At 41.1% G+C, this 13,282-nt stretch overlaps 1 protein-coding gene across 1 annotated transcript in view; it reads left to right on the forward strand.

The window, feature by feature from the left end:
• Positions 1-12,665, forward strand: part of LOC126484990 (uncharacterized) — an 81,278-nt gene extending 68,613 nt beyond the window's left edge. The window contains exon 3 of the mRNA XM_050108596.1: positions 12,538-12,665. Coding sequence (XP_049964553.1) covers positions 12,538-12,665 — 128 coding nt within the window. The remainder of the gene's footprint in view (positions 1-12,537) is intronic.
• The last annotated feature ends 617 nt before the right edge of the window (positions 12,666-13,282 follow it).

Raw genomic sequence — 13,282 nt, forward strand, 5'->3', positions numbered from 1 at the left:
ACAGCTAACTGCCTCAAAATTTTATACAAAATAGAACACCGTGGAATGGAAGAGGTGGAAAATGGAAATTGGCACATAGACAGTGTAAAACGAAACAATTTTTTCTTTCAAATAAATATAAACAATCTCTATCGATACAGTTTCAGGTATTGCTATCGGCATCCAGATATGAATCGAATCTAGTATCAGGATAACGCCAACCATATGAACCTTTCGGCATTTTTGACATTCTTTGCAGCGGATTCGACTAGCACCAAACATTGTCTGAATGTAGCATTCTGTCACAATGGTTACTATTGAGTGGATGAAAATATTCCTTCACTTTGTTTCCATCACTTCGCTGTTTTGGCTGTAAAATGGTTTCCAAGTCTTTATGCGCCGTAATCCATAAAAATTGAGGTACTATTGTTACAGTCCAAGGATTCCTCAAATTGTACAGTAGTAGCAACGTTGGATTTTGCCAGACAAACATGACAAGTGTACCAATGTATCTAGTGTAACAGTGGCGTGGAGTACCAGTAACGGGTGTAACGAAGTACTGGACTATGAATGAAGGCAACCATCCTCTTACGTCTTCACCTTTGTGTAATTTCTTCTTTGTATGAAGTCTATTGCAACTACGTCCTTTTTAACGAGTTACCCTAATCAAAAAGCCTGATAAATTCGATAACTACCACACTAAATTCGTCGTAACAGATGACAAAAGTAACACCCAGAAGATGGAAAAGAAAATTGAGAGTATGTTAGATGACGATTGGTTTGGCTTTAGGAAAGGTAAAGGCACTAGAGAGGCAGCTCTGACTCTGCTCTTGATAACAGAGGCACAGTCATATGATTTGGTTCAAATGGCTCTGAGCAGTATGGGACTTAACATCTGAGGTCATCAGTCCACTAGACTTAAAACTACTTAAACCTAACTAACCTAAGGACATCACACACATCCATGCCCGAGGCAGGATTCGGATGTGCGACCTTTGGAGCAGCGTGGTTCCGGATTGAAGCACTTAGAACCGCTCGGTCACAGCGGCCGAGTCATATGATTTATCGACCTGGAAGGAGGTTTCAGCAACATGAAAGAGTAAAGATCGCAATTCTCAGAAGAATATCTATAAGCTTTAGGGAAAGACAGGGAACATACAACGTGCACAAGAATGAAGAGACATAAATAATAATGCAAGACCGAGAGAGAAGTGCTGTGGTTGAAAGGGTGTAGGCAAGGATGTAATCGTTCTCCCCACTTCTCGACGTGTACATCGAAGAAGCAATGACGGGAATGAAAGAACGGTTAAGGAAAGGGACGAAAATTCAGAGTGAGAGAATTTCAGTGACAAAATTCCCTGATAACGTTTTGCATTCTCAGTGAAATTGAAGAAGAATTACAGGATCTGTTGAATAGAGTAAACAGTCTAATGAACACAGAGTTAGCAGTAAAACAGTTAATATTAGAGACCACACAGTAGACGAACTGAAGCAATTCTGTCACCGTGGATGCTAAATACGACAAGGCAAGGAGGATGTAAGATACAGACTAGCCCAGGAAAGAAAGAAATTCCTCATTAATATTAAACCAAAGTCTAAATCAAGGAAGAAATTCCCGAGAATGTACTCTCTACGAAAGCGATCACGGAAGGCCTGACAATCGGAGTGGTAAAGACTCGAAGGATTTTCAATGTATTCTTAGAGAAAAATGCTGAATATCAAGTGGATTGACAAGACACGTGAGAATCCTCCTTAGACTCTGAGAATAAAGGAGTGTGTGAGAAACAAGAGGTAATAAAACTACAGGAATCAGGTTAAGACATCAGGGAATAGCGTAATACTTGAGGGAGCAGTAGAGGGCAAAACCAACAGGGGAAGGCAGAGCCTAGAACGCATCGTAAAACTAATCGGGCACATTGAGTACACGTGTTACTCTGAGAAGAAAACGTCGGTACAATAGAGAAAATCGTGATGGTTCACATCAAACCAGTCAGCTCACAAATAGCCAGTTAATGGCGCTACTATGCTCAAACCACCAGCGCATACGTTATGGAGAGTAGAAATTATCGTTTGAAAATTTCACAGTAATGGAGTCGAAACAAAGGGATATTTTAATCAATTTAGTGAAACCCAGTTTGGGAGAGCTACTTTATAATGGCGTTCAAAATAAAACATACGAAACAACACTCTGGTTTCAACTAGTGTCTTTATTCAAAGGTAATCAACGGCGGCCTGAACACAACTATTTCACTGTTTCTCGAAGAGAACGATTCCCTTTTCCCAGAATTCCTGTGGCTGTGATGGGAGTCAGTCCTCCACTGTATCCTTCAGTTCGCGTACGAACTGAAGCGCTTCGCTTTGAGATGTTGTTTTTGCGGGCCCAATAGTGTGGCCGCGCGTTGTTGTGGAGCTCAGTCACTACCTTTGTGATCAACAAACGCAGTTTGTTCTATATGGACTTACGTAAGCTACGGAGTGTCTCACAGTTCATGTCACTGTTAATGGTTTTCTCGAGCAATTCGATGAGTATCGAACCTCGGACATCGAAAAAGACGGTGAGCATGCTTACGGCACAGTTCTGAATCTTTTAGGGGGAGGTTACCTCAAAGCGACATATGCAAATTTCAATCGGTCTGGTTGTTACGATGTGTCGTACCTTTTCACTCTAACACTCGTTATATACCTGCATATAGTGTCAGAAAACGACAGCGAAGTGAATGGCAAATGATACTTTAGGCTGTACCGTTTTGGCCTCTATCCGTTGATTGAATTCCCCTACGGGTGCTGTAAAGAAACTGATCTTATTTTCGCGGTCCATCTGGCAGCGATACAAAGTGAACTGTAGTAAAGTATGTACCTAGATTCATCACTCAATCCTGGTTCTCTCAAATTTCTAAGTTCGCTTTCTCTGAACAATTGGCGTCTGTCATTACGCTTCTGCTACTTCAGGTTTCTCAGTGTCTTCCTAACGCTCTTCCATAGATAAAACACCTATGTGCCCAGACAGCGTGCCCTTCTTTTATTCGTTCAGTATTCTCTGACAGTAATATTTAGTTATGGTTCCACAAACTTGCTTATTATTGGAGTATCGGTCGTGAAAGTGTTTTTTAAGCAATCTTCTTTTAAGACTAATACTTTTTCTCACTATAATACGAGTGAATCGAAGTCGCCCACCCACTATGGAGCCGACATGAGCGTTCCGTTTCATATCCATACAAACTCTACAGCCTCCTATTTATATCATTTCACTGATTCCAGTTGTGACTCAACGATTTTATAGTCATGGGCTACCACCGTTTTTTCTACCTTATGTGACGTGAACAGTTTTTTATTTCTGAACATCTACAGTGAGCTGTGTTGTTACTCGATTCTGGCGCCAATAAGAGATACATGATAACATTGCTAGATGTATGTTTCCCTGGTCTCCGTGTGGCCACCGGAGGGTGTGGCAGTAAGTGTGTACGATTCAACCGTGTTATTATTGCCCTTTGATGCCCTCCTCCGTTATCAGAATCACACGCTGACAGTATTAATTTTTTCGTCTCCCGTATTCATTGTGGAGGCACAATTAGCTTCACGGGCATTTTTTCGGGTACTTAGAACATCCGTGTGGTAACTATTGTCATAGGAAAGATGGACAGGAACATAAATAATTAGCAAACAAGTTAACATAGTGAGCAGAAAAATTATTTAGCTTGTATTTCTCCAAGCCTAAGAAGACTAAGTATAAATAAAGCAGCCAGAAACAGAGTCCAGCTATCTGCAAACTAGGATTATGAGCTCTGTACTAAGCATGAGCGATTAAGTGGCGTCTACAAAGCCTCACGTAGCGAACTGGCTCCAAATGAGAGTGGGTCTGTGGCTGCGTCTGGCCGTCCTTTAATGTGGGGGCAGAGGGCGCTCATAGGCCCGCACTACTGGAGATGTGGCTCAGCAGGGGCACACCATTAGGTCCGTTAGATTACTGTGCGACCCAACAGCGTCAGACAGAAACTTGCAATTCTGTTGCCAACTGTGAAACCAGCGGGGTGGTATCGATGCCTAATATCACAAAATAAGCAGAGCATGTCCTGCTAGACTTCACGTGCACAAGTAAACACAATAGCCGACTAAAGCGCCTTCACTCCCAGGTGCAAGAACTTTCCCTGCACTAAGTATTAGTCGACCACAATATTCTTGCACCTGGGAGAGAGGGTGCTTCAGTCTGCTAATGTGTTTACTTGTGCACGTGCTCCCCGTTTAGGATACCAAGTTGGCAGTTGACAGATGGAAGCATGGCCGTCAGATCGTGTGGCTAACAGCACCACGTCCTTGATGTGGGACGAACTGTTGCTTGGACGATTAAATGAAAGTTCTCTGCCTAAGTCGCTCCTGAGTGTGTTGTACGTTACGTGGGTGCTAATCCATGATCGCTGCAATAAAAATGGTTCAAATGGCTCTGAGCACTATGGGACTCAACATCTGAGGTCATCAGTCCCCTAGAACTTAAAACTACTTAACCCTAACTAACCTAAGGACATCACACACATCCATGCCCGAGGCAAGATTCGAACCTGCGACCGTAGCAGTCACGCGGTTCCGGAGTGAAGTGCCTAAAACCGCACGTCCACCGCGGCCGGCATTGGTCGCTGCAAAGAGTGTGCCACCATAGTTGAAACTGATGAGCATCTGTCTCTGGAAAACTCTTGTAGCGGTTTTCAGACCCAATTGTTCTTTTAATGCCGCTGGCCATGTTCTAAGAATTTTTTCTTCCATGCTAGTCCGCTTACCCAGTGAAAGAGTGTACAGATTTGAAGGCTTGCAAGCTGCTAGTTGTTAGCTTTTCTTCACTGTTTTATGGCAGTACCTCCAGCAGTCATTTTCTGAATTAGTGGTCTGCGTCAGTCCGTTGTAGTCTCAGTTTTACAGAACACTGGTAAAACTTTTTGTTGTTTGTTTCGCTTCGGCAATTCCGCGGCATTTACTGTGAGCTGTGATCGCCATTCTAGTAACTTGCTTTCTTCTATACGTAAGTGGAGTGTTGCGTGATTCCTTGTCTGTATTTAAGCTGGCTTCCATTAACAGTTGAACGAGCGTGTAAGGTGCCAAGCAGCACGGCGTCATTTTGCTCCTTTGTATGGAAGCCTGTTGATCCACCTATTTGGCTCATGTGTTTCTTATTGTAAAATTTTCACTGTGTAGCAGTTGTATTTCATGATAGGTATAATAGAAGCTTCCGAAAGTTTTGAAAGTCATCTGGAAGTAATGCTCTCGAAATCTTATCTGATTAGTTAAGATTACGTAAATTCATGTTGATATTGAAAGAACCACTAAAGCCAATTTACTTTAGAACAGGCTAGATTGTCTTAGTTTTATCTTTTGTTTTAGCTGAAAACTTTTGTATGAAATTAAGACAAATGTATTAATAACTCCGCTCAGCACATTGGTCTGCTGATTTAAACATTGTTAATGAAAAGTTGATTTCATCCAAGGGTTACCATTGTACCAAATTCCCTACCAAATTCTCTTTTAAAGAAAAAAAGAGAGAGAAAACAAAAGGACACTTACAGACTATGTTACAATTTGACAAAAATATTTCTTTTGTAGGTAATCAGCCCTTAACACTTCCGTGACCGTGCCCTTGCTGTCCAGAATCATTTCATAAAGCGAGCGGTCAAGCTCTGAAACACTTTTAAATTTCAGGAACAGATGACATAATTAGTGTAGGATTTTTCGGCCAGTAATTGGTTGTAGGTAAATGTTTTACCAGCAAAAAGCTCCTGGTTACCATTAATATTTTCTGCTTTACCAAACTATCCGGACATCACTATATAATGTGGAATTGACCACTAGATGTCACGACAGGTGGACCTGCTAGTATAACAGGAGGCGGGGAGTATTGTATTATCTTCACAGGAGCAGCAGCAGCAAATGGGTCAGTCGGGAGTCTGCAGAGATCTCCATTGTGAACTAGTTATCGGTTGTCACCTGAGTAACGAATACGTCAGCGACATTTCATGGGTAGCTTCTAAAGGTGTCTACTTCGGCTGTCTTTTACGTGACTGTAAGGTGAAAACGGTAACGAGCAGCCACAGCTAAAAGAAGATCAGGCACGCCTCATATACTGACAGGTAGTGCTCACGAGCATTGCGGAGGGTTCCTGCAAAAAAATAACACTGCGTGGAATCAGCCGAAGGAATCATCATGAGTTCCAAACTGCCACCAGCGGTCCAGCTAGCATAATGACTATGCTTAGGGAATTAAAAGGAATGGGGCACAGTGGTCGCATATTCTCATAAGTCACATATTTCTGTAGTCAGTGGTAAACAACACTTGATTAGGGTTGAAGATCGACTTCACTGGACGTTGGAATACCGGAATCGAGTGATTTTGGTTGATGAATAACGCTTTACTTTGTGGCAATACTACAGAAGAGTTTGACTTTGGTGAACGCCTGGAGAACATTACCTGCCACATGGTAGTGCGTGTATGTGTGTGTGTGTGTGTGTGTGTGTGTGTGTGTGTGTGTGATGTGTGCACCCATGTCCGAGGGAAGACTCGAACCTACGGCAGGAAGGGGTGTGTAGTACCAACGGTGAAATACAGAGGGGCTGGTGGTTCTGTATGTGTTTTGGCACTTGGGATGTGGTCCCCTTATTGGGCATCAGAAAAAGCTAAATGTGAAAGTATATGAATATGGTCTGCAATATCATGTACTGCATTCAGTAGAGGGACAGCTCGGAGACAATTTTTTTCATTTTTTTGTTATTATTTTTTTATGAGCGTGGTGATGTACCCTGTCATAAATCAACATGGTTGTAGACCATAAAATTCCTAAAATAGTCTAGCTGGCTCAAAGTCTCGATCTGTGCTATTTGGAACATCTTTAGCACGAGCTGAAACATCGATTTCGTCCGATACCACAGCGTCCATCATCATCATCTTCTCCTGTTTCGGCTCTTGAAGAAGAAGGGGCTGCGATTTTTCCAATCAGACACGTTATGGAAAGCGTCCCAGCCGTCATAAAGGAGAAGTGTGGTCACACTACATCTTAATGTCTTTTAGTAGGTGTCCGAGTACATATATCTGCTCCACTTGCTTCACTGTTATCACCATTTAGCAATTACGTCACTGTTAACATACCTGTCAGCCATATTTGAGACTACTATTTCACACACAAATAGACACAAAACTGAAAAAATATTAAAAGCGTTTATAGTTCAAATGGCTCTGAGCACTATGGGACTCAATTGCTGTGGTCATAAGTCCCCTAGAACTTAGAACTACTTAAACCTAACTAACCTAAGGACAGCACACAACACCCAGCCATCACGAGGCAGAGAAAATCCCTGACCCCGTCGGGAATCGAACCCGGGAACCCGGGCGTGGGAAGCGAGAACGCTACCGCACGACCACGAGATGCGGGCGTTTATAGTTCATGTAAGTTGATCTCCCACTTCTCTGTTTCTCAGTCGATACGATAATGTAATGCATAACAACGCGAGGTGCCATCACAAATATTAATCCACACAATCATTCACGATGTCGGTGATCGGAGCACCTCTCTGAAAGTTTCATGCATAATCTCTGTCGTGTAACAGATTTTAGTGACAGTTGTCGTTTACCCTCCTCCACCTGTGTTTCTCCAGTTTCGCCCAATTATATGTGTTCCTTCGATAACTTATTACGAAACGGTCAACAAAGGGTTTTATTGACATCAATTAATGACAGATTGCAAAATTTTGTTATTTATTTTTGGAAATGTTCCTTCCTCAATAACCAGTTCAAGCTACATTTCTGTTAGGAAAAATCTCATATACCATGACACATGACTAATTTTTTGACACTGAATTTCTCTTCTAGTGCAAAAGCAGCGCGAGTGATGGGTTACATCAAAACACACGCCCCATCACGTCTGCATCTCGAGAACGTTGCCGAACAACTGGCACAGATTCAAATATCATCCCCGGCACGCAAGGGACACAAATAACGACAACTAGTCACAGCCCGTTGTCAGAAGTCGAAGATTTCTTTTATTGCTACAAACAGCTTAACCATCCGACGCCTTATAACTACTGATAATCAATATATAGACAAACTAAAGAATTTGCTTACAATGCTGAAAAATTGTAAATAATTTTGTAAAGTGTCAAAGCAGAACACCTTGCCTCTTTTGATTCCAGCGATGAGTGATTAATCAAATTAGCCACATTTTTTAATGAAAATTAGAGTCAATTTCATAAGCAAAGCAAGTGCATCTCAAGTTGAATCCCGTCGAAATCGGGCAGACTGCAGAAGGACATGTTTGGTTTCAACTGCATTACAACAGTAGTTACTGCGTAGTTGATTTCTTTCTTTTTCTGCCATTTAAACACTTGTAGACATTCTGTTGCATGTACTACGTATGAGCTAAGACGAATTCTGCGGGTTTTGTCAGCCACAAAGTAACAACAGATATTCGTCCATTGTGCTCTGTCGCCTTCCTGGACAGACTTTGTGAGCCAAGCCACCTTGCGACATTTTCCTGCTCGAAACGTTTCCTGGTGTGAAGAGTGTTCTGGCGTAACATCAAGCGCCAGCACGTCGGCCTCAACGACACTGCAGAGAAAGCTGTGAGTCGTCAGCCAATAGAAGTCTGGCTGGGACACACCAAGAAAGGAGAGGCATTTACACGAAGAGAATAAAAGCGACGCCCCTCATAGCCGTGGGCTCATTAGAAGAACCGCACTAGAAAACGAGCAGTAATATTAACGATAGCAGTGTCATATGAACTTTTGTGGCTAGATTCCATGGAAATTGCATATTTCGAAGGTCACTAATTATTTCAAAATCGCCAAATGCTTGCGACACCACCTTGTACATACCCAAGTTAAGTATAGTCACTTAAATTACTGTAATAAAATCTAGTAATATTATTTGCTTGTATGTTGTCTAGCTATCCGAGAAAACAGCTTCCTAGGCACCCTACAAGAAACGAGATGGGCAGGATCCCACAAGGAGGATTTGGTAAATAACATGGCCAGTTTTTGAGCCATTGTCAAGACAACACTTTATAGCGGATACACCGACCTCGAAAGCTTTCTAAAAGACACAGAAGTCCCTAGCAATGACGGTCACACGCTGACTGTTATCATCTATGTCAACACATCTTTTCCTTTCTTTACCTTTTTCCTCTTTCTGTGTTCCCACTCTTGAACACAGAATGCAAAAGGCGCGAAATATAAGATATCTGGATTATAGCAACTTCAAGCTCTGCTTGCAGACGGGACACTTCGGCCTCTGTTTGCAGCTGAGTCACTTTGTATCTTACACTCGCTAGCTACTTCGTGCTCCGCACGAAGCAGGGACACGACATTCCAGGCGGAGACTTCGCCAGTACATTTACGGGTTAGAACTCGTCCGAGGGCGATGCAACAGCAGTGCACACCGGCATCCAAGCCCGTATTTTACAGTCGATATTAACATTTTTTATTATTTTTTTTAAATATGTGATACTGTTAGGTTTCGATAGTGCAGAGACGGTGTAACAGTATCTTCACAAGTCAGAGAAAATAGACTGAATACGATGATATCTTTTAATTATAAGAAGAAATATTATCACAGATTTTTGCTGCATTCTTTCTTCTGTTTTGAGTAGCCACAAAGCTAGGCCGGCCGCGGTGGCCGTGCGGTTCTAGGCGCTGCAGTCCGGAACCGAGGGACTACTACAGTCGCAGGTTCGAATCCTGCCTCGGGCATGGATGCGTGTGATGTCCTTAGGTTAGCTAGGTTTAAGTAGTTCTAAGTTCTAGGGGACTGATGACCTAAGATGTTAAGTCCTATAGTGCTCAGAGCCATTTGAACCAGCCACGAAGCTAGCAAGACGAAGTTTGATTTGCCGCCTATGATAAGGTCTGTTATTATTACTATTATGTAAACTACCTATTGTAAATTATTGGAGAAAAATAGAGAATAACGTTATTGGAGTTTATCTCATATTTTATGTAAGAATATTACTAATCTCGATCTTCTGCATTGCATCTTTGCTTCGCTGCGGACTAACTGCACCGCCGCCATTAGCAGTAACAAGTTTATACGATTTTATTGGCAGCAGTTATAGTTTTATTTCAGACTGAAAATCCTGAGAACAATTATTTAATGCTGATTAAGGATGTTTTTCAAATCGAATTCAGTTATATTCATCTAATGGGAACAAATCGATTCTGTGATACACCGAAGTTCATTTATCTGCCGCCATTTCATGAATGCTTTACGCAGCGAGCTTGAATTGACGAATAATTCAGACATACATATTTGCCATTGCAAAAAGTATTCACGTAAAGGTAACTTGATTAATAACAAAATCTATGCTATAAGGAACTAGTTTAACTTCTACCATTCTTTACTCATGTCAGAGCATAAAACTTTCTCAAGCTATACCCATGCAGGATAATCATTATCCACAACAGTGGAATCAATCAGTAACACATCTCCCATTAACTACTAACAAAATGCAGGGATAGTGTAGATGCCACCTGAGCAGGAACCGAATAACTTGAAACCGTCAAACTAAAATCGGTTCCTGTATGCCTTCGACAGGTGACTGAAGATGGAAATGAAGGCAATAGGTCGAACAATATGCATATGATTAGATATCAGAATGGTAGGGACATTTGTGAAGAATTATATGAAGAGTCCACCATTTCGGACAAAGAGAAGAAAGAAATAATTCAAGCAGGGATAACTGCAATTATAAGCGGTGTGACCACCACTATACTTCTTGGTACCGGGGCGAGTGTGTCAGCTATGAATATGCAGTTCTATAAACGGGGCTCGCAGAATAGAAAATTACCGGTTTTTCCCGTTTCAAACTGCAAAGTTGTTGGTGCACTCGGACAGAATGCCCAAAAAATCAAGTTCCACACTCAAGTCGAGATTCAAACGGAAATTGGAGCCATAGCGTGCACATTCCTTTTAGTAGAGAATCTTTGTTATCGGTCTTACAAGGAGAAGATTATATGGCAACTGCTGTATACAGGTCCCTACAAAATTAATTCCATCCCACATGAGGGATGTTACTTACTAGTAGAAGTTAACACTGACAAAATAAATGGATTGTGTTGCCACAGAAACTTAGAGATACCTTCACTAAATGCTAATAATTATGGAAGTGATGTAAATAACATTTGTCTGCAAGTCTTGGTACACTTGTATAAGTATTGTATATAGTAGTCATAAGTGATATACTTACTGCATTTCATAAATTTATTTGTGTATTGTTAATTTTAAAATTGTAAATTAGGTCACTTCACGACCAGAAAATGCAGAAAACTAATTTACAGAAACTAGTGCCAATCAGGCCAGAGATATGTGAATCGCATCCTAAGGTTAGTAAATGTCTATACGATTTCAATATTTTATATAGTGAATTTTATTATTTATACTAGATTAGGGAAAACATTGCACCTTGTTTGTTTTCTACTCTTTGTACGTAATATATATTATGCTGTGTCTTTAAATGAATAATTCAATGGATAGATAACTTTTGAACGCATACACGAGTTGAGCATAAGTTGGGCGTGAGTCCGCGTATTTTCTAAATTATTGACTTTGGCTCAGCTCGAGTAAGATTTTGTGTACCATTTGGGTACAGGTTCACTTAAAAGAGTTTCTTACTAAAGTATTCCGAACTCACTTATGATTGAAATGCCGAACACGGACATTTGTTCTATACTTTCTACAAGTAATGTTACCTGTATGAATCATGATGAATGTAGTAAGACTTTAAATAGAAGAGATTATGTACTGTGATCAACACAGGTCCGATCTGATCCGATGACGATTAGTGTAGAGGATCAACTTAATTAATGTCCATCTTTACGTGATCCTTGTAAATATGTTTTGACATAAGCTACAAAATGTAATCAAATAACAAGGTCGCTAAGTATGTTATAACAAAATGAAACTGATGTAACTGTTGATTTATGTGTAAAACCACCGACAGTGAATTATTTCTGAGTAAAAACTGTCTATAGAAGGTGAGATAGACTCGTGATAAACTGTGGATTTACGTAAATAAACAATACCATATCTTTCAAAATGGTTTTATGGACGCTCAGGGGGACTGATGACCTTCGCTGTTTAGTCCCCCTTAAACATCCCAACAACCACCACCACCACCATGGACGCTCATAGAGTGAAATGGTAGTTGCGACGGTAAAAGACGTTGATTTCAGTTAACAACTTAAAACCGAATAAAATGCCGGACCTTTAGTAGGGCAGCCGCATCTATGCTATGTGAGTAAGACATTTTTTAATCAGACAATACCTGCTGTGGCGCACCAAAAATGTGTGCTACCTCGCTGGATCAGTTGCGGCAAACAGGAATGTTTATAAACAGCGCTAATGAAAGCAAAGTATCACGACGGACGCCACAAAAACTAACCGGTGCTGTGTCATTTAGAAAATATTATAAATAAATAGCGGATCACTACACTGAAATGAGAGGACAGTGTTATGATTCCAGGACATATATTAAGATGTATATCGAGTGAATCTTTGCATGTGAAAGCTAACCCAAATCTAACCGTTCTTTTGCAGAGCACCACCGATATATAACATGCAAACTAACATTAATTATCGACTTTCATGAACCCTTCGTGAACGAGCGGGAAGTGGGAGGCGGCAATCCTGATCTGTTCCAGTGCAGCATCTCGTCCAGCAGCTGATCCACACTTCGATGCAGCCCCACATGCAGACGTTTTCGAGACTCAATACGGTGGAAGACCTTCTCATCATCGGCACGACGACCGACGATTTTAATGACTTATGTCAATGAAAAACTTTTAAAATATTGTTATAGAAATAAGATCCTATAAACTAGAGAGAAATGGAAGAGGATGTAGACGGAGATGAAATGAGAGATTACTGCGTGAAGAGTTTGACAGAGCACTGAAAGACCTGAGTCGAAACAAGGCCCCCGGAGTAGACAACATTCCATTGGAACTTCTGACGGCCCTGGGAGAGCCAGTCCTGACAAAACTCTACCATCTGGTGAGCAAGATGTATGAAACAGGCGAAATACCCTCAGACTTCAAGAAGAATATATTAATTGAAATCCCAAAGAAAGCAGGTGTTGACAGATGTGAAAATTACCGAACTATCAGTTTAATAAGTCACAGTTGCAAAATACTAACACGAATTCTTTACAGACGAATGGAAAAACTAGTAGAAGCCAACCTCGGGGAAGATCAGGTTGGATTCCGTAGAAACACTGGAACACGTGAGGCAATACTGACCTTACGACTTATCTTAGAAGAAAGATTAAGGAAAGGCAAACCTACGT

This window comes from Schistocerca serialis, chromosome 6 (assembly GCF_023864345.2).
Source record: "Schistocerca serialis cubense isolate TAMUIC-IGC-003099 chromosome 6, iqSchSeri2.2, whole genome shotgun sequence".
NCBI classification, from domain to species: Eukaryota; Metazoa; Arthropoda; class Insecta; order Orthoptera; family Acrididae; genus Schistocerca; species Schistocerca serialis.